We start from the raw sequence: 22,391 nt of genomic DNA on the forward strand, positions 1-22,391 counted from the left end.
GGAACTTCAAAGAAGGGTGGGAAATGCAATCTGTCCATGTGTCTGGAAGGAGAGAGAGAGAGAAGAATATTTGTGGACAGCCCTAATGCCTGCCGCATGGCCCCGGAGATCGAGCAGACTGTCTCCCTTCCTGCTGGTGTTGGGGAGGTGGTTTGGGAAGGAGAGGGTTAGAACACCACGGGTCACTCTTTCTGGCCGTTAAATCCTGCTGAATGCCCTGTCTAAATTTAATCTAAATCCAGACTGAAGATTAAAATTGGCATAGTTTCTCATTTGTTCAGATAATCCAGTCTTCCCCTTCCAACATCCTGCCCTATAACCTGGTGAGGCCTACCCGTCGGTAAATATTTAACAACTCGGGGCACTGGGGGCTCAGTTGGTTGAGTGCCCAACTCTCGGATTTCGGCTCAGGTCATGATCTCATGGTTCGTGGGTCCGAGCCCTGCGATGGGCTCTGCATTGACGGTGAGGATCCTGCTTGGGATTCTCTCTCTCCCTCTCTCTGCCCCTCTCCCCCCTCAAAATAAATAAACTTAGAACAAAGTGGAAGTTGCCTTCAAATTTTGACAGCAAAAAAGTAAATAAGTAAATAAATAAATCCTAATACAGGAGACCCCATGTTTCCTCCTTTGCTTGATCACAGAGGTTTTCAGGAGCTTTTTGCTGCAAAGAGTTATCTGGGACCTGGGTCTTGAGCTGGAAAAGAAGGTGTGGTTTCCCACTTTTTTTTTATGTGGAAGCTCTAAATGCCTTGGGCGGGGAGTTGGGGAGCAACGTTGGGGCACATCGGAGTGTGGCCTTGGCTTCAGTAATTGTCCAAAATGTGCCAGTTGGGGCACCTGGTTGGCTCAGTTAATGGAACATGCAGGGTTGTGGGTTCGAGCCCCATGTTGGGTGTAGCGATCACTTAAAAATCTTGAGAACCGCACACACACACAAAATCCCCCAGAACAGAATGTGCCAATCAACGTTGGCTTTGACCTTGCCCCGGGAACATGAATGACCAGATGCGTATTTCACCGGTGACATTCCTGAACTTGTGGCTGCTCTGTGATGCTGCAATCACGTAGGTTACTGTCACACACACACACACACACACACACACACACACACACACAGCATCGCAGGGTCAATTTTAAGAGCAAAACACTTTAGTTGCACTTCTGAGCTTTTGTGCACACCCTTTCCAGTACAGGTTACCTGGAGCGACAAATTGTGTGTTCTCTCCCCGTGAAATTCTATCAACTGAACTATAGATGCGTATTTTCACTGCAAGACTGTATTTGTTTATTTACACTGCAAGATTTATGTATGTATTTGTGTATGTATTTATTTTCTGAGAGAACGCGAGAATCCCAAGCAGGCTCCATACCGTCGGCATGGAGCCCAACGCGGGGTGTGAACTCACAAACCGAGAGATCGTGACCTGAGCTGAAATCGAGAGTCAGACGCTCAACCCACTGAGCCACCCAGGTGTCCCCTGCATTAACATATCCCCGTCTTAAAAAATATTTTTTTTAAGGGTCAAGCCAGTGATGCCGAGCCCTGTCCATTTAAGACGGACCTGGTTGACCTTCTGGAGGTCAGAGGTCATCATAACCCCACTAGCGATCACAGCTAGCTTCTCCTCCTTTGACTGTCCAATTATTTCACTGGACAAGCGATTAGTTCCAGGTACAGAATTTTAGGTACAAGAATTACAAGGATCCCAATAGCTGCATGCACATTTGAATAGCAAGGGAGTATGTTTACTAGGCAACTCTAGGAAGAATATTACTTCCTTTCTGAATCAACAAACTTTTTTTTTTTAATTTACATCCAAATTAGCATAGAGTGCAACAATGATTTCGGGAGGAGATTCCTTAGTGCCCCTTCCCCATTTAGCCCATCCCCCCTCCCACAACCCCTCCAGGAACCCTCAGTTTGTTCTCCCTACTTATGAGTCTCTTCTGTTTTGTCCCCCTCCGTGTTTTTATATTATTTTTGTTTCCCTTCCCTTATGCTCATCTGTTTTGTCTCTTAAAGTCCTCATAGGAGTGACGTCATATGATTTGTGTCTTTCTCTGACTAATTTCACTTAGCATAATACCCTCCAGTTCCATCCACGTAGTTGCAAATGGCAAGATTTCATTCTTTTTGATTGCCGAGTAATACTCCATTGCATATATATCCCGCATCTTCTTTATCCGTTCATCCATCGATGGACATTTGGGCTCTTTCCATACTTTGACCGTTGTCGATAGTGCTGCTATAAACATTGGGGTGAATGTGTCCCTTCGAAACAGCACCCCTGTATCCCTTGGATAAATGCCTAGTAGTGCGATGGCTGGGTCGTAGGGTGGTTCTATTTTTTAGTTTTTTTTGAGGAACCTCCATACCGTTTTCCAGAGTGGCTGCACCAGCTTGCATTCCCATGAATCAACAAACTTTGATAAAAATTTAAATTGCAATGTTTTTATTTGTTTGGAGAGGGAGAGAAAGAGTTTGCGCGAGCGGGGGAGGGGCAGAGAGACGGGAGAGACTCGTCGTGGGAGTAAGGAACATGAGAAACGCCTCTTTAAGCATTCGCCCCTTAAGTTACCCAAGAGGCTACATCCTGGAGATGATTCTAAGATTGTAATAAGTCCAGGAAAGTCTCCCCGCTTCCAAGGCACAGATGAATACATAGTAGGAGAGAAACACAGTAAATGTTAGGATTGCTGCCACTGCCTTGCCTCATCCTTCATCTGGGACCAAAATTCATTCCTTTCCAGTTTTGGTTCTCTAATAAAATCCTCCGAGATGATGAATATGCTCTCTGTGTGCCTTTCCAGCTCTGAATTTTCAACATGTAGTAGCTTTGTTAGTATTTACACACGGGTGTTCTCACCAACACGAGGCCCTGTTTGAGCCTGTTTATTTTTTGATTTTTTAATATTTATTTCTGAGAGAGAGAGAGAGAGAGAGAGAGACAGCATGAGCAGGGGAGTGGCGGAGAGAGAGGGAGACACCGAATCCGAAGCAGGCTCCAGGCTCCGAGCTGTCAGCCCAGAGCTCGACGTGGGGCTGGAACCCACGAACCGCGAGATCATGACCTGAGCTGCAGTCGGACGCTCAACTGACTGAGCCACCCAGGCTCCCCCTGACGACTCGCATTTTTAAGCACGAGCTCTGGAATGTCATTAATCTATATTAAAAAGCATCAAAACCCCAGCAGGCCGGCGCAGCACAATCTTCTTGGCAAAAACGGAGAAAGGACTGTACTAAACTGTACTTCATAGCACTGATATTTGGAGCACTTGTGTGATTTCTATCCTCCAGGAGCGAGGCAGACACTAGCCATGCTGCATATAACCTGTGTGGCCTTGGACAAGTGTCTTAGCCTCTCTGAGCCCAGTGTATCCTGAAATCGGGGCTGGCAGGGGACTCCCTGGGGACGTGGCGAGAGACGACCACTGGGGAGCGGTCCGGGCGCGAACACTTTCTCCATCGCAACCTTGGTCAGCTGGAAAGAAAAAGAAAACACCTGAGGATAATCGAGGCCATGGATAACTCTATCCTGATTACCAGCGGAGATTTATTAGAGGGTAAATCAGTTCAAGGGGACCGGACCGGCATTTCAAAACAGGAATAGAGAATTAAAAAAACCATGCCGTGCAGGGTGGCATTTCCCGAAACTATGGTGATGTGAGATGATTTCTTGCTGTGCATCACGGTCAGAAAGGCCTGGAAGCCAATAGACGGTTCCCAGCTTCACACTGCTTTCCGGACCACCGCCGGAACGTTCTGAGAGCCTCGCCCGGAGCGAACCCCCGTCTCTCGGCGGCGCTGTGTTGGCGGGACTCCGCCGCCAGGTGGCGCCCGTGTCCCGCCGCGAGAGGGCTCGGCTCGGTCCGACCTTCCAGGCCCGGGTTTCCTTCAGGTTCAGCGTCGCCCAGAGGATCCGTTCGCTGGGACCGGAGGCCCCGCCACGAAGACAGCTCCCGGAGCAGAGCGCGGTGGGAGGGCTTGGGAGGCCGGCAAGGGATGCGGCCATCCTGAGCCCCACCCCTCCTTTCTTACTCCGCAGTGTTCAGCCGATGCCTCTCTCTGTGACCCAGACGGGGTCGCTGCTCCCAGAGCTCGCATCCCAGTGGGGAGGACAGACAAGAAGCCACAGTCGCGACCCCGCCACCACAGGGACGCCTCCCCGCCTGGGGCTTAGAGGCAAGTGTGGTGCCGGACAGCTGGCTGTGTGACCTTGGGCAGCTGGCTTAGCCTCTCTGTGCCTCAGTTTTCTCTGCTGTAAAGTGGGAAGATAGCACCCACCGCACAGGGTTGGCGTGGGCATGAAACGAGTTCGTGTCCGCAAAGCACTTAGAAGCCCTAGGATTTTTGTGAAACCAATGGTTACAAATTCTCATGTTGCACCTGTAGGAACCGAGGACGTGGGCAATGGGGCGGCAGGAGGAATCCCCAAAGCCACACCCTTCCTCGCCTCTCCTTGGAGTTGAGTTCAGGGATTGACTCCCAGCCAGGATCCTTTCTCTCCGCACGGTGCTCCCTGGGGGGTAACAGTGGCTCCAGCCCCCTCAGCCTGGTCTGGGGCCGACAGGGAGAGACTGAATGCACCCATTGGTGATCCGAGGACAAATCGGTGGGCGACAGACGCAGGCGGTGGGGCTTGGGGGGCCGGGGGGAGGGCCAAGCGCGCTTTCATCCACAGGCCGCCCCCGCCCCCAGGCCCTCCCCAAACACCCGGAGCTGAACTTCGCAGAGCTTTTGGGCACCCCGCAGCTGTGGACACCCAACAAGGCCTTTGATGTTCCTTTTTCCCTCTCCTTCCCCCCTTTCTTGCCGTCACGGGTAATTTACGGATCGTAAAAGCCACTCATTGTCAGTGAACACGCAGTGACTTTTCACAAAGTTACAGAGTCCTACAATCATCACCACAGCCCAGTTTTGGATCATTGCCTCCGTCCCCGAAGTTTCCCTCTTGCCAGCCTGCGGTCAGCTTCCTGGCCCACCTCCCGCTGGGGCGATCTTGTCTCTCTAGATTTGCTTCTTCTGGAAATTTCATACGAATGGAATCATCCAATTCATCTCCTGTCTGAAATGCTTTTCCGTTGGACACGTGCGTCCAGTGCAACGCAGCAATATTGACTGCTAAAACCAGAAAATAGATTTGGGAATTTATGCAGGGGCAGTAAACACACACACACACACAATTCAAAATAAATTTGTGATGGGCCTGGATGGTATGTGGGGATCTCTTTATTGACTTCTATTTATGTATGTATGTACGTATTTATTTGCAAATTGGTTAAAGACATTTATTTCAAATAATTTTTTTTAATGTTTTATTTTTGAGAGACAGAGTGAGCGCAGGTGGGGGAAGGGCAGAGAGAGCGGGAGACAGGATCCAAAGCGGGCTCCGTGCTGACAGCAGAGAGCCTGCTGTGGGGCTTGAACCCTTGAACCATGAGATCATGACCTGAGCTGTAGTCAGACACGAAAGCGACTGAACCACCAAGGCGCCCCGACTGACTTTTAACTGTATCGATCCATCTCTGTAGAATTTGGGTCGCCATATTTTCCAATTTTTAAAAAAAATTGAGAAGAAAAATAAAAAAATCAGGATAGAGAGCCACGCCTCTATATATGTCTTATCCACAAGAAAGCATGAGATAAAAGCTTGTTTTGTTCTTTCCTTTAGACCAGTGGCCAGCAAATTACAGCCTGTTGCCCAAATCAGGCCCGTGAGCCAAGAATGCTTTTACGTTTTGGGGGGCACCTGGCTGGCGGTAGAGCATGTGACTCTTGATTGTGGGATTGTGAGTTCAAGCCCCGTGTGGGGTGGAGAGATTACTTCAATAAAAACAAAACTTAAATTGGAAACAAAAAATGATCAAAAGACTGTTTTGTGATCTGGGAAAAGTATGTGAAATTCGAAGTTTTAGTGTCCAGAAATGACACAGCCGCATCCATTTGTTATGTACGGTCTACGGCTGCTTTATGCGACAATGGAAGGGCCGGGCAGTGGAGACAGGGACAACTTGGCCCACAGAGCCTAAGATGTTTCCTCTTTGGCTCTCTATGGAAAAAATTGGCTGCCCCGATAGAGACCCAGAGTCTTCCACAGTCCTTGGCCTCAAGGAGATGCTCAGGAAAATATCTGTGATGAACAGCACAGTCTCAAAGGCCAGAATAACTTTAAGGCTTGAAGGTTTTCTTTCAGTCAGTTAATAAGCTTGATAATTTCATAAGTTACTGTGGTAGACAGAAAATGGCCCCCAAAGATGTGTATGTGCTAATACCCAGAGCCTGTGCGTATGTTATCCTATATAGCAAAAGGGAATTAAGGTCACAGATGGAATTAAGAGTTGCTGATAAGTTGATCTGAGATGGGAGATGATTCTGGGCTATCTGGATGGGCCCAATGTAGTCACAGGTGTCCCTATAAATGAAAGAGGAAGGACTCTTCGAATCATGAGTCAGAGGGCTGTGATGTGAGAATTCAACCCCTGTTGCTGGTTTAGATGGAGAAGGGGCCACCAACGAAGGAATGTGGGTGGCCTCTAAAAGCTGGAGAAGGCAAGAACATAAACTTTCCCCTAGAGCTTCCAGAAAATATAGCCCTGCGGACACGTTGATTTTCACCCAGCGAGAGACCCATTCTGGACTTCTGACTGCCAGCAATGTAACATGAGAGATTTGGGTTGTCTAAAGTCCCTATATTTGTGATAATTTGTCGTAACCACAACAGGAAACTAATACATGTGTGAAAGCCTGAACTTGACCATGAAAACACCCACTGCTTTGAAACTCAAAGGAAGCTGTTTAACATCAGCAAGTTTCCTTAACTTCTGTGCTTCAGTTTCCTCAGTTATAAGAAGGAGATAAGCATTTATTTGTGGAGTGGTGGTGAGTGATAAATGGAGTGATATATGTAAAGTCTTCCACATAGTAAGGGGCTTTCCCTTAATATATGAATGAACAAAAATATACTGTTAGTAGAAAAGATGGTTAAAGCATACAGGAAGCAAAAAACTCACCTGTAATAAAGAAAATGCCCAAACTCCTATGCATCTAATAACGTTGTCTACAAACACATTAAGCAAGAATTGACAAAGCTGTAAGACTTCCATCAGGGCACCTGGGAGGCTCAGTTGGTTAAGTGTCTGGCTTTGGCTCAGGTCATGATCTCGAGGTCCATGAGTCTGAGCCCTGCGTCGGGCTCTGTGCTGACAGCTAGGAGCCTGGAGCCTGCTTCGGATTCTGTGTCTCCCTTTCTCTGTGCCCCTCCCACACTCATGCTCACTGTCTCTCTCTCTCTCTCTCCCCCAAATTAAATGAACATTTTAAAAAACTTTAAAAGACTTTGAGAATACACTTCTCTAATGGGGTATTGTATTACAAGCTTACTCAGTAACAGATCAAGAATCAAAAATTTTGTTAGTAAGAGAATGTGAAACACTCAAGAATCTTGACCATTCAGACAGGTACTGAACCCTGATCCCACCCAACACCAAAGAAATTCCGTGTTTAAAAAAATCTCCCTTAAAATGCTTCTTAATCAAATCAGGGGCTTGCTTCATCTACTTAGTCTAGCCACACAGTCTGTTGCAGCCACAGACACCCAAAAACATGTCCAGGGGAGTGAGGACTCGTGTTTTGAAGGTTGTGTTATTGGGACCATGACCTTCATTTCAATGATCCTAAAGTTGCTTGTGCTAATTCAGGGAATTTCACCGAGTCTCCAGAGAGCAGCTAGGAAAGAGAGCAACGGGAACTTAGTTAAGACCAAATGAGTGACACTCTCATCTTTCGTACAGCTTTCTAGGAATCCAAGCCAGTGAATTCTGTCAGGATTGCAAGATCTACCCACTATCTGTTATGAGAAAATGTAGAAAATGCATTTACAAACCTTCAACAGGGCTAACTCTGCAAAAACAAGTCTATGGACCCTTATACTTACTAAAGAGGATGAGAAGAATGCACGTGGCCAGGCAGTTGACGGAAGTCAGCCCCATGGGACTGAAATGAACATCAGAACACGTGTCCCACAGAAGCATCATAAAGACCACATACTCGGACCATAATGCAGTCAAATCATGACCAGTAACAACCAACTGACAAAAAAAATGTTATCCCAGAGCACACCAAACCCCAACTTGAATTAAAGGAGGCTCAGGGGCGCCTGGGTGGCTCAGTTGGTTAAGTGTCCGGCTTTGGCTCAGGTCATGGTCTTGAGGTCCATGAGTTCGAGCCCTGCGTCGGGCTCTGTGCTGACAGCTCGGAGCCTGGAGCCTGGTTGGGATTCTCTGTCTCCCTCTCTCTCTCTCTCTTAGAAATAAGTATTAAAAAAAAATCAAAAGATAAATGAGGCTCAAACAGGGCCTCGTGTTGGTGAGAACACCCATGTGTAAATACTAACAAAGCTACTACATATTGAAAATTCAGAGCTGAAAAGGCACACAGAGAGTACATTCATCATCTTGGAGGATTTTATTAGAGAACCAAAACTGGAAAGGAATGAATTTTGGTCCCAGATGAAGGATGAGGCAAGGCAGTGGCAGCAATCCTAACATTTACTGTGTTTCTCTCCTACTATGTATTCATCTGTGCCTTGGAAGCGGGGAGACTTTCCTGGACTTATTACAATCTTAGAATCATCTCCAGGATGTAGCCTCTTGGGTAACTTAAGGGGCGAATGCTAAAAGAGGCGTTTCTCATGTTCCTTACTCCCACGACGAGTCTCCAAAGTGTGAATTCGTGCAAGGATTACGTTGTCTCAAATCTAGAAGGTTTTTCTAGATTCCTTAGATTCATAGGGCGTGTCTCCAGTGCAAGGGGAAACGTCTAGCAAAGATGAAAAAAGATGACAAACTTTCCAGAGACCTTACCTACATAGGGTGTGAATATGTCAAGGTGTTGGGTTCTCACATTTCTGTTGTTCAGGGAAGACTCGAGCTCCCTCCCAAAATGTCCTCATGTGCTTGTTATTTCGAGAAAACTAATGAAACTTCTCCCACATTCCTTTCATTCGCAGGACCCCTCTCAACTGTGAGTTTCGTTTTGTATTTTTTTTCAAGTTTGTTTATTTAGGCAATCTCCACAGCCCACGTGGAGCTTGAAAGCGTGACTTTGAGATTGCGCTCTTCCGAATGGGCTAGCCAAGTGCCCGTCAACTGTGAGTTTTTAGATGGTTTTTAAATCTGTGAGAACTGATGAAGGCTTTCCCACATTCCTCGCATTTATAGGGTTTTTCTACGATATGAACCCTTCTATGTTCGGTAAGCTTTGAGAACTCATTGAAGGTCTCCCCACATCGCCCACATTTATAGGGCTTCTTGATAATGTGCTTTTGCAAGTGTTTGTTAAGGTGTAAGGAATATTTAAAGGCTTTCCCACACGTCTGGCATTCGTAGGGTTTCTCTCCGGTGTGAATTTCCATGTGTCTCACAAGGGACGACTGATACAGGTAAGATTTCCTACATTCTTGACATTTGTATTTCCCCCCTCTGGGCTTAGTCTCCTTGCGTGAGTCAGAATTTGCAGGGTGGGCAAAGGATTTCTCATCTTGCTTATTCTCATGATTTGCCTCTGCCGTACAGGATTGCCTCTGTGCCTCATGGATCGAGCTATCTTGGAAGGTGATTCCACACGGATCGGACGCGTAGGTTTTCTCCGTAACGTGAGTCCTGCATACGTTGAGGCAAACATCTTCACCAAAGGCTTTTCCAAATGGATCCCGTTCATGAATGTCCGTCCCCATGCGAATGTTGTTATGGCTGTGAAGCACATTGTTGTAATCGTGAGGCCACACGTTTGACTCCGGCCCCGTCTGACTCCTCACAAACGGGATCAAGACAATGCTTTGCCATAAGAGTCTATCATATCCGTAGTTTTTATAGATCTTTTGATTACTGGTTAGGACAGGATTTTGTTTCAGGATATCTGAGCCCCAGTTTGGGATACAGTTTCTTGCGGCATCTCTCCGGGAAGGCACAAGCTTGGAGCCTGGTTTAGGATCGTCCTTCGTTTCGCGATATTCACAGATTCTGACCGGAGACTCGCCCTTCTTGTGAACGCCTGCAGCTTGCTGCCACTTTCGGTCCCTTTGCTTGGGCGGCGCCCCTGTCTCGTGGCATTTCCAGTCTTTTCCCCGCGGGGAGGGCCGGGAACTGCGGCTCACGGCACACACTCGGTTCGCTCCTCGAGGGGTCTTCTCGGCGAGAACGTCCTGCCGGGGGGTTGAGTTTTGGGTCTTACGTTGATTCAGCGAGTCTGAAATAAAGTGCACAAAAGTCAAGTTCTTTGTGGAGAGCGAAGGTGGGTTGGGGATGGGTTGGGGAGGATAAGACAGGGAAGTGCCCAGGTGGGTTTCTTGTCAAACGGTCACTCTGCACGAGAGGGAAGAAAGAGTGAGCAAGAGAGCGGAAAGACATCAGGGATTTGGGCCGTGCCGGGAGCTCGACTGCAGTGAGGACGGGTGCTGTGTGGACGGGACCTGCTACGAAACGCTTGTTCAGGGATCGAGGAAAGGAGTCAGGAAGGTGTAGCCTCATGGAAGAGAACTGGACAAAGAGTCTGCCATGGACTGTTTTTGTGTCGCCCAGAAATCCATTGTATTGAAGCCCTCATCCCCCATGTGATGATGGGATTTGCAGGTGGGGCCTCTGGGAGGTAATCTGGTCTAGATGAGAATGTGACGGTGGGGCCCCCACGATGGGACTGGTGTCCTTACAAAAGCAGAACGGAGCTCGTTGTCTCTCTAGCACGTGAGGACACAGCAGGAAGGCGGCCGTCTGCAAACCAGGAAGAGAGGCCTGGCTGGGAACCAAACCTACGGGCACCTTGACCTTGGACTTCCCAGTGAAGAGACAAATGTGTGAAAGCCACCTGGAACATGGTATGGTGTCAGCCCGGACGGACTAAGACAGAGTCCGTGTGTGGCTTTAAAGGGGCACAGGTCTTTGGGACAAAAAGAAAGAATAAAAGCCTGGACGATTCTGATGCGTCTTAGAGTCTTAGCTTGCCTCCCAGATGAAATGGATTCTTTTTTTTTATTATTCTTAATTTTTAAAATTTTGTTTGAGAGAGAGAGAGAACGGGGGAAGGGCAGAGAGGGGGGGGGAGAGAGAGAGAGAGAGAGAGAGAGAGAGAGAGAGAGAATATCCCAAGCCCCACAGAGCCCGCTGCAGGGCTCAAACACATAAACCATGAGATCGTGACCTGAGCCGAAGAAACAAAATATAGTCTGGCCACACAGCGGAATAGGATTCAGCCATAAAAAGGGGTGATGCGCGGATAGCTGATGGCAAGAGGGCTGAACCTCGAAAACACTGTGTCAAGTGAAGGAAGGCAGACACGGACGACCACGTTTTGTCTCATTCCACGTATATGAAATATCTAGTGTAGGTCAATCTATAGAGACAGAAAGCAGATTAGTGGTCGCCCAGGGCTGGAGGCGAGAGTAAGGGAGTGACCGCTTTGTGGCCCAGAAGGTCTCCTTCTGGGGTGATGGCAGCTCGGAGCCTGGAGCCTGCTTCAGATTCCGCGTCTCCCTCTCTCTCTGCCCCTCCCCCACTCGCACTGGGTCTCTCTCACCAATAAGCAAAAGAAAAATAAATTCCACCTTGTAAAATCCTTCCTTGTGAGGATTCCTATCTGCCTGGCGAGCAGGTGCAGGGGTAAACTTACCCCCCTGCACCATTCCCAGACCTGCTCCTTGCTCGCCCAAATGGGAGACCAGACTAGGGGGTGCCTCCTTGAGATCCTGGTCACGGGGTGGGGGTGGGGGGGGATAGATAGCGGTGCCAGAAACAGAAACTCCCTGAAGCAGGCGTTCTGAAGCCAAGCAAGTATGACTCTGCCGCACCTAAGCGGTCCCTCCGCTTCCCTCACGCATGCGCTAACACCCTCTGCGCTCCGTGTTCACCCACCTAAGGATCCCCCGAGGGCTGTATGAACCGCAACGGACAGAGTTCCCCTCTCATGGGGTCAAACCCTGCGTCCACCCCCGGGGGGGCAGGGGCCGCAGCGCCCTGCTTAACGGTCCTGGCCCCGTTTCTCAGCACCCCTCCGGGACCTCAGGAAGGGCCAGACTCGCGTTGGGCCCGGCCACGGGTAAGCCGAGGGAGGGTAGCATCCTCACCCACGGAGGCCAGATTCCTGCAGTTCTCCAGCATCACGTCTCTGTAGAGATTTCTCTGTGCGGGGTCCAGCAGGGCCCATTCCTCCTTGGTGAAATTCACGGCCACGTCTGTGAAGGTCACGGCGTCCTAAAACAACACGCCCGTTTGGGGCGCTGTTACCGGCGGAGTCGCGACCCTTCCCAAGGACAGGCCGAAGTCCTGACCCCCCGCCCCCCAGTACCTATGAATGTGACCCCGATTTGGAAATGAGGCATTTGCGGATTCGCAAGGGGTACCAGGAGGTCACGCTGGAGTAGGTGGGCCCTATTCCAAACGACCGAGGTCTCACAAGAAGAGGAAATCTGGACACAGACACACGGAGGGGAAGAATGTCACACGATATTCTTCAGAAGTGGAGACTGGGGTGGGTTGTCTGCAACGAAGGCGGGCCAAGGAAAGGCGTTTGCCAGTCGTATATTAAGCTAGCCCACCTCCCGGGGCGCCTGGGTGGCTCAGTCAGCTAAGCATCCGACTTCATTTTGGCTCAGTTCATGATCTCAGGGTTCGTGAGTTCGAGCCCCGCATCAGGCTCTGTGCTGAGAGTTCGGCTTTGGCTTCTGTGTGTCCCTCTCTCTCTGCCCCTCTCCCACTCGGGCTGTGTCTCTCTCTCTCTCTCAAAAATAAACAAACACATAAAAAAAAAAAAGAATGAGTGAGATCTCTTATCCATGGATGTAAAGTGATATCCTGTGGTCTGTATATACATACACACACACACACACACACACACACACAATTTAAGGGAAAGAGAGAGAGAGTGTGAGGGGGGGAGGGAGGGGCAGAGGGAGAGAGAGAGAGAATCCCAGGCAGGCGCCACACTCAGCTCGGAGCCCGATGTGGGGCTCGATCCCATGACCCTGGGATCACGACTTGAGCTGAAGCCGAGAGTTGGACACAGCCAACTGAGCCACCCAGGTGCCTCCAAACCCTGTTTTTTTTTTTTTAATTTTTTTTAACGTTTATTTATTTTTGAGACAGAGCATGAACGGGGGAGGGTCAGAGAGAGGGAGACACAGAATCCGAAACAGGCTCCAGGCTCTGAGCTGTCAGCACAGAGCCCGACGCGGGGCTCGAACCCACGAACTGTGAGATCATGGCCTGAGCCGAAGTCGGACGCTTAACCGACTGAGCCACTCAGGCGCCCTTTTACAGATATTTTATATGCACTGCAGGACCAGTCAAAGGGACCGTGTTCATAAGGAAGCAAGGTTTTTAGCCCGAGAAGAAAGATTTCAAATCTAAAATTTTAAGAAGTCAGGGGGCGCGCCTGGGTGGCTCAGTCGGTTGGGCGTCTGACTTCGGCTCAGGTCATGATCTTGTGGTTCACGAATTCAAGTCCCGCGTCGGGCTCTGTGCTGACAGCTCGGAGCCCCGGAGCCTGCTTCGGATTCTGTGTCTCCCTCTCTCTCAAAAATAAATAAAAAGATTAAAAAGTCAGGGCGCCTGGTTTGCTCAAAGTCAGAAGAGCGTGTGACTCTTGATCTGGAAGTTGTGAGTTCGAGCCCCACGTCTGGCAAAAAGATTACTTAAATAAACTTAAAAACATTTTTTTTAGAGTTCAAAAGTGGCCGACTTTAGGATAAAGTATCGGCAGGAACCACACACACACACACACGCACGCACGCACACGCACTTCCCTGGCGAACCTCTGGAGAGAAAGCGCCCAGAAGGAATAAGCAGGAAGCCCTGAGAAATGGGCTGATTTAGGAAGAGAAAATCCACAGGGTGAGTCTGAGGGACCCTGTGCTGTCAGAAGGCGGAGAAGCCACCCTAGACTGTGTTAAGAAATACAGAGGCTGGAAAGGAAGGAAGGAAGGAAGGAAGGAAGGAAGGAAGGAAGGAAGGAAGGAAAAAAAGAAAGAAAGAAAGAAAGAAAGAAGAAATACAGACGTTGACTGTTAAGGGTCTGCCAATGGCCCAGTTTGGGAGATTCTGAACCGTAACTGTGCAACTGATTGAAACGGACTCGTTACTAACATGCGAACTCATCATGATCCCCAAAAAGGGGAAACCAAAGGGGCCATAAAACGGCACTTCTCGGGGCACTTGTGTGGCTCAGTCGGGGAAGGCATTAGACTCTGGATTGCGGCTCAGCTCATGATCTCTTGGTTCGTGAGTTTGAGCCCCGCGACGGGTTCTGGGCTGACAGAGCCTGCTTGGGGTTCTGTCTCCTCTCTCGCTCCCTCTGCTCCCCTCCCCCGCTTGTGCTCTCTTAAAAAAAAAATTAAATAAATAAGAATAAAATAAAACAAAAACCCTCAGGGGGCGCCTGGGGGGGCACAGCCAGTTAAGCATCCAACTCTGGATTTTGGCCTCAACTGCACCAGGAGCGGTCACGTGGCTGGGACCTTCCCAGGCACCAACTGCTCCTGGGTGGTCAACGAAAGGGAGGGGAGCGAGTGCCCGTCACACCATGAGCCTGTACGAGGAACGAATGGCACCTATGCCTGGTGTTTGCGCCCTGCCTAAAAGGAATCCGGCTCCCGGGGCGCCTGGCTGGCTCAGTTGGGAGAGGGTGCGATTCTTCTTCTTTTCCTTTTTTTTTTTTTTTTTAGTATATATTTTTTAATGTTTGTTTATTTGGGCGGGGAGGGGCAGAGAGAAAGGGAGAGAATCCCAAGCAGGTTCCACGCTGTCGGCGCCGATCCCGGCGTGATACGCACTGTGTACTGTAATTTTTATATGTAATTTTTATATGTTGTGTGGGGCACCTGGCTGGCTCAGTCAGTAGAGCATGCGACTCCGGATCTTGAGGTCACGGGTTCGAGCCCCATGTTGGGCATGGAGCCTACTAACAACAAAACAAAACAAAACAAAACAACCTGTTGTGTGGATGCAAACTGCTACACTCATATTGTGAAAAACATTTCTTTTACACAGAAAACCCGATAGCCCTGGGGCACCCGGGTGGCTCAGTTGGTGAAGCGTCCAACTTTGGCTCAGGTCACAATCTCGTGGTTTCTGGGGTAGAGCCCCGCTTCCGGCTCTGTGCTGTCACGGTGGACGGAGCCTGCTTCGGATCCTCTGTGCCCCTCCCTTCCCCACCCAACTCTCAAAAGTAAATATTAAACATTTTTAATTAAAAAAAAAAAAAAAGAGGGGCGCCTGGGTGGCTCAGTCGGTTAAGCGTCCGACTTCGGCTCAGGTCATGATCTCACAGTCCGTGAGTTCGAGCCCCGCGTCGGGCTCTGTGCTGACAGCTCGGAGCCTGGAGCCTGCTTCGGATTCTGTGTCTCCCTCTCTCTGCCCCTCCCCCGTTCATGCTCTGTCTCTCCCTGTCTCAAAAATAAATAAAACGTTAAAAAAAATTAAAAAAGGAAAAAGAAAATCTGACAGTCCCAAATCTACTACCTATAATTCCACTCCAAGATTTATATTGTGGAACTGCCTTTCGAAACTGCATCGGGTTCCCCAGGCCTGGGGAGGAGCCTGGGCCTGGGATTTCTAACAAGGTCCCGTTTGTTGCCCATTTTGCTGGACTGCAGCCTGCACTTTACCAGCCGAGTGGCAGGGGACACTCTTCTGCGTGAGAAGCAGGAAGGACACCTGGACAAAAGTGATCCAGGCAGTTCTGTCCGAGCAGCAGCCAAGGTGGGGACCGTTCCACGTCCCTAAGCAACAGAGGGGAGGACTCAGTGACACCCTGCAGAAACCTGGGAACTGCACTGTTTTCAGGGGAGATGTGTTGAGGCGCAAGGGGTGAGATGTCGCGATATCTAAAAGTCTCTCTCAGGTGGTTCAGCAAAAAACAAACAAAAAAAAGTATGCACGAGCATCTGTGAACACGCACGCGCATACAGCCAGCCAACAGGGCAACCTGCGGACCTGACTTTATGCGACCATGTGTTCATATACAGACAGCAAATAAAGCAAAATATTAGCAAATCTGCAAATCTTTACGTTTCCATGGGTATTTGTTTTATTATTACTATACATTCACCGCAGGTCTGAAAATGCTTCAGATATACACTTAACGGGGAAAAAAAGGAAGACCGAAAGAATGATCGACAGAACATTCAAGATGGCGGGGCGCCTGGGTGGCCCAGTCGGTTGAGCGTTCAACTCTTGGTTTTGGCTCAGGTCACGGTCTCAGGGTTCGTGGGTTTGAGCCCCGAGTCAGGCTCTCAGCTGACAGTGCGGAATCTGCTTGGGATTCTCTCTCTCTCTCTCTCTCTCTCTCTCTCTCCCTCTCTCTCTCTGCCCCACCCCCACTCAAGTGCATGCTCTCTCTCAAAATAAATAAACTTAAAAAGAATTTCAAGATGGTGATTAACCCCAAAAGGAAGCAGGGCAATGGGGTCAGGCAGGGATGGGCCGAGGGCCTCTAACCAACAGCAGTGTCTGATTCCTTAACCTGAGGACCTACCTATTTATTACATTATTTTTAAAATTCCGGGGAGCCTGGGTGGCTCGGTTAAGTGTCCGACTTCGGCTCAGGTCATGATCTCGCGATTTGTGAGTTTGAGCCCCGCGTCGGACTCTGTGCTGACAGCTTAGAGCCTGGAGCCTGCTTCGGATTCTGTGTCTCCCTCTCTCTCTGCCTCTTCCCAACTCATGCTCTCTCTCTCAAAAATAAATAAAACTTGAAAAAAAATTTTTTAAAAATCTACTTGTGGGGTATCTGGCTGGCTCAGTCGGTAGAGCGTGCAACTCTTAATCTGAGTCCCAAGCTCAAGTCCCCTGTTGGGCATGGAGGCTACAACTAAAATAAAATAATTAAAATAAAGTAAAATAAAATAAAACTAATAAAAAATAGAATAATTCTACTTGCTAAGTTTTATGTACTCTTGTCTTTATGAAATTTTTCATAAACTTAATTCATATATTAAAGCTTAATTTTATTTATTCTGCCATGTAATCTTACAGCCAATTCATCCTGGCTTTTATTTTATTTTTATTTACTTTTGAAAAGATTTTAAGTAATCTCTATCCCCAACGTGGGGCTCGAACCCACAATCCTGAGATCAAGAGTCCCACACTCTGCTGACTGAACCAGGCAGGTACCCCTCATTCTTGGTTTTAAAATATTTTTTTTTCAACGTTTATTTATTTTTGGGACAGAGAGAGACAGAGCATGAACGGGCGAGGGGCAGAGAGAGAGGGAGACACAGAATCGAAACAGGCTCCAGGCTCTGAGCCATCAGCCCAGAGCCCGACGCGGGGCTCGAACTCCCGGACCGCAAGATCGTGACCTGGCTGAAGTCGGACGCTTAACCGACTGCGCCACCCAGGCACTCCTCATTCTTGGTTTTAAAAAGCTTACTAGTACAGGGGCTCACGGCTGGCTGTTTGCAAAGCGCGTGACTCTTGATCCCAGGGTTGCGAGTTCGAGCCCCGTGTTGGGTGCAGAGGTTGCTTAAAAATAAAATCTTTAAATAGCGAGAGAGGGGGAAGAAAAGCTTAGTACAAGAGAACTTTCTAATTTTTTTTAGATGTTTATTTATTTTTGAGAGCGAGAGAGAGAGAGAGAGAGAGAGAGGCAGACACAGAATCCAAAGCAGGCTCCAGGCTCTGAGCTGTCAGCACGGGCCCGATGCGGGGCTCAAACTCACGAACCGAATTCCCACATCTTCTTAAATATACTGATTCCGTTTAAGAAAGAGGCAACCATACTACGTTGGTCTCAAAAATGTCACCGGTTTACGTGGGTTCCCCTTGTATTCACTACTCTGGGGTTTACGCGAACCCAGGTTTTCACAAAACAGAACTGTGACCCTCAAATAATATAAAGTCATTAGGTGCTTGGGGCAAACAGGAGATTTTTAGGCAACCCTGCCATTGTGAATGAACCGCCTCCCAGCCATTCGTCCCGTCCCCCGAGTTGCAATCAGACAAGGATGAAACCAGCAGCAAAGACAAAAGGACTTTTGTCCCTCCCCCCCCACCCTTACTCAACTGTTTTCTAACTCACTGATAAATGTTATTCCCTAAAACTCGTAGCCCATTTGACATCCTATCATATCGGTAAGAAGAGAACATTCCACTCTTGCCTGGGGGAATCTTGAGTCACTGGGACAGAGAAGCGGCCTCGCCTCCGATCTGCAACCTGGGGCAGGACTCCTGATAAGGGGTTTGGGACACAACATTCCACATCTATCTTGACCTTGTAGTTTCCAAGGGAACGTCCAGACCAGATAACTCCTTTACACTGGGCTCAGTTTGAGCCTATCTAAGCCCGGGTCCATTTACAGACACCTACCCTGAATTACTACCACCTCCCCCCCCCCCCCCCACCTTGGGATCCTATAATAACGCCAACCCTTCCTTCCGCAGGTTCCTCCCAGGTGCGATCGATCTCTCTCCTTGCAACAACCCATTACAACGGGGGCTCCAGGTGAGTCCCTGGCGATCTCAGACACATTATAATGTTTGGGACAGTGGGAGAAAACAAACGAACAAAGAGAATGTGTAATTTGGGGTCGTCTCAGGGAAGCAGGTGGGAAAGAAAACCCCCACGTCTGGTAGATAGAGCGCATCCCCCCTCCCTGTGCGCTGAGCTTCCCGTGAACCAGACCTTCCTGGGGGAGACTAAGGACAGGCAATTTGTTCAGACCATGGGGTTCCATGCTGACAACTTCACTTGAACTCCTTTCAACGTGTTCTTTTAGAAACGCTCTCTACGGAGGTCTCAGTCCCCCACCCCCAAGAAAGACAGTGCTCACTGGACCAAACCCAGACCCCGAAATCCTTTCTCTAGGAGAGGAGAACCCGATGGCCACCCTCTCCATGTGAACGTGCCCGGAATTTTCCTAATCGCTGAGGGACTCCAACACTGAATGGGTCTGAACAGCCCCCCTCCCCCGCTCCTGCCCTCCCCCCCCCCCCCCACGCTGCACGCAGGTATCTCCCTGCCCACTCCAGGGACCACAGCGTGGAGGGACCGCCCCTTCCCCCGGCGGCTTTTAGGGCTCAGCACGTGGGCCACTCTCGGCTTCCCCTCTCCTCCAGGGCGGAGGCAATCAGGCTTCCGCAGACAGCTGCCCCCGACTCCCCGGAATCCGACGCGGTCCCGCCCGCGGTGTGGATCGTGCGACAAGCCGGCACACTCACCATCCCTGCTGCACCGGCTTCTGGACGCGTCTGTGGGTGGCGCAGCCCAAGAGCTCATTCCCTGCACCGGATAGAGGGTTGCAGGGCTGCAGACGAGAGGGGTGGGATTGCAAAAAGAACAATTAAATAAGCAAACAAAATAAAAAACCACGCCCTCACCATCCCCCCCACCCCCACCCCCCCCCAACAGGGATCGACGTCAGAGATTCATCCTGCGCGGGCCTTTTGTATCTGCTTCCGGACCCCGGCTCCTCAAAATGGACGGTTTAAGGGGTGGGAGCAGGGGAAGGAGGAGCCAGCAGGAAGGGGATCCCGGGACTTGCGCCCCCAGCCCCACCCTGGGACCCCACCCCCCACCCCCCCGCACCCAGGGTCTCCCCAGCCACTTCTGCTCCTTAGAGGCCTCCAGAAAGAGAGGCGCTTCCCAAGGAAAGGAAGACTTTTTTCTGCCCTGGAAGAGGACACGGTCGGGAGGAGGGGTCCTCAGTTTCCCTCTCAGGCCTCCCCCTTCTTTTCCTTCCGCTGCCTTCCTCTCCCCGCGAGCGTTGACCAGCCCGGTGACCTGCGAGGTGTGCGCCAACAGTTGTAACAAAATACTGTGCTGACCGTTACTGGGATTGAACCGGCGACCCTCCCGCGAGGAACAAGAACGTCCTCCGATCCCCAATTCCAGGGAAAGAGAACAGCTGCCTGAATCCAGCCGGCGAGGACGCGGCCCCCGCTCCCCGCGACCCTGTTAAAAACAACAACAACAACAACAACAACAACAAATCACCTACATCTGTTTAAACTGGAGGGTCACCTGACCTGCAGGTGCCGGCGAAGAGTGTCCGCGGAATAACTTCAACCCCGACTGGGGATTTCTTTTGGAAGGTCCCCAGCCAGGCCTGATTAACATTCCGCCCCCCCCCCAACCCCGCCCCGTTCCCGCCCCCTCCCCGCCCCACCTCCACCCCTGCTCCACCCCTCCTCCCCTCCCCCAAAGACGGAGGCCAGCGCAGCCAGTTCCCCCGCTCTCTAGGAAAGGGCAGGGAACCGCTGAAAGTCAAGTCAATTAACCTTTTATGAAATGTCTCCTCTCTAGGAATGCAATTCTACCCTAAAGCTTACGTTGCCTATTATTACTCTGTACCTAAACGCGTCTTTTAAAAAGTAATCGCCCACCCAAGGTCAGTCTCGAACTCACAACCCTGAGATCAAGAGTCCAATGCTCCACTGACTGAGACAGCTGGGTGCCCCTAAACTTGTGTTGGAAAAAAGACTTCATGGGGCGCCCGGTTGGCTCAGTCCGTGGAGCACGCGACTCTTGATCTTGGGGTTGTGAGTTCAAGTCCCACATTGGGTGTAGAGATTACTTAAAAACAAAACAACAACAACAACAACAACAACAACAACAACAACAACAAAAACACTTCTGGGCGCCCGGGTGGCTCAGGTGGTTAAGCTAAGCGGTCGACTTTGACTCAGGTCATGATCTCCCCGTTCCTGAGTTCGAGCCCCTCCTGGGGCTCTGCTCTGACAGCTCCGAGCCTGGAGCCTGCTTCCGATTCTGTGTCTCCCTCTCTCGGCCCCTCCCCTGCTTGCACTCCGTGTCTCTCTCTCTCTCTCTCTCTCAACATTAAATAAGCCTTAAAATTTTTTTTTAAATATATTTTAAAAAGACTATTATTATTATTAAAGCAGTATTAGGTTTACAACAAAACTGAGGTACAGAGATTTCCCATATGCCCCCTGTCCCCAAACATGCACAGTTTCCTCCCGTATCAACATTAAGCACCAGAATGCTACTTTTTTCACTTAAATTTTAAGTAATTTATTTTTAATTAATTATTAATTATTTTAATTAATTTATTGTTCACGCTGGGCGTGAAGCCCAATGCGGGGTTCCAACTCACCACCATGAGATCAAGACCTGAGCTGTGATCAACAGCTGCTTAACTCACTGAGCCACCCATGTGCCCCGTACTTTTTTTTTAAACTAGAGACGAACCTACATTGAATACAGGGTAATCACCAAAGTGATTACACAGTTTACCTTTGGGTTCACTCTTGGTGTTGTATATATTTTTTTTAAAGCTATTTTATTTATATTTTATTTAAGTCATCTCTACCCCCAACGTGGGGTTCGAACTCACAACCCCGAGATCAAGAGTCGCCTGCTTCTCCGACCGAAGCAGTCAGGTGACCCTGATGTTGTATATTCTGTGGATTTGGACGAATGTATAACGACCCGTGTCCACTTTTATACAGTGTTTTCACTGCCCCCCAAATCCTCTGCGCTCTATGCATCTCCCTCCACCCCCACCTACACTGCGACAAAGTTTTTGTTGTGATAAAATATACAGCAACAGACATGTCCCCTTTAACCATCGTTAAGGGTACAGTGCAGTGGCATTCAGCACATTCACACTGTTGTGCAAACATCACCACTGTCCGTCTCCAGAACTTTTTCATCTTTCCAAGCTAAAATTCTGTATCCTGTCCACTGAGAGAAAACCGACCTCTGTTCACCACCGCCCGGGGAAACAGTCTTCTCCGTTGCTCTGAAGACTGCTTCAGGGGCGCCTGGGGGGCTCTGTCCCTTAAGCGTCTGACTTCAGCTCAGGTCATGATCTCCAAGTTTGTGGGTTCCAGCCCCGCGTCGGGCTCTGTGCCGGCAGCTCAGAGCCTGGAGCCTGCTTCCCAGATTCTGTGTCTCTCTCGCTCTCTGCCCCTCCTCCGCTCGCTCGCGCACGTGCGCGCGCGCTCTGTTTCTTTCTCTCTCTCTCTCAAAAATAAATAAACATTAAAAGAACTCCTCCAAAGCTTGTTAGCTGCTGGGGATCCTATAAACAAAAGGGAGACGCGTATCCTTGTTTGCAACCAGTTCTCCAAATACTTGAGCGTCACAAGGTGTAATTTGTTTCCGGGGTAAAAATTACGTCTCCACGTCTCCACGGAGACAGGAGAGAGACCCTCAAGTCACCTCAATACATTATGTATCTATCCCATCTGATTAAAAATATTGCTTGCGTGCCTCTGCTTAACCGGGTTTTCAGCTCTTCCTTTTTTTTTTTTAATTCTTAAAAAAAATTTTTTTAATGTTTATTTCTTTTTGAGAGAGGGAGAGGGACAGAGCATGAGCAGGGAAGGGGCAGAGAAAGAGGGAGACACAGAATCCGAAGCAGGCGACACGGGGCTCGA

General features: G+C 49.5%; 1 protein-coding gene across 1 annotated transcript; it reads right to left on the reverse strand.

Moving 5' to 3' along the window:
- Positions 1 to 8,465: 8,465 nt before the first annotated feature.
- Positions 8,466 to 19,313, reverse strand: ZNF114 (zinc finger protein 114). The gene is made up of 3 exons (XM_047079144.1): positions 19,209 to 19,313; positions 12,119 to 12,245; positions 8,466 to 10,248 (listed from the first exon to the last, which is right to left on the reverse strand). The coding sequence occupies exons 1-3, from the start codon at positions 19,209 to 19,211 to the stop codon at positions 9,146 to 9,148; spliced, it is 1,233 nt and encodes a 410-aa protein (XP_046935100.1). The 5' UTR covers positions 19,212 to 19,313; the 3' UTR covers positions 8,466 to 9,145.
- Positions 19,314 to 22,391: the final 3,078 nt, after the last annotated feature.

This window comes from Lynx rufus, unplaced genomic scaffold, assembly GCF_022079265.1.
Source record: "Lynx rufus isolate CCGP_SWC_20201006 ecotype Redwood Valley unplaced genomic scaffold, mLynRuf1.p SCAF_16, whole genome shotgun sequence".
Classification (NCBI taxonomy): Eukaryota; Metazoa; Chordata; class Mammalia; order Carnivora; family Felidae; genus Lynx; species Lynx rufus.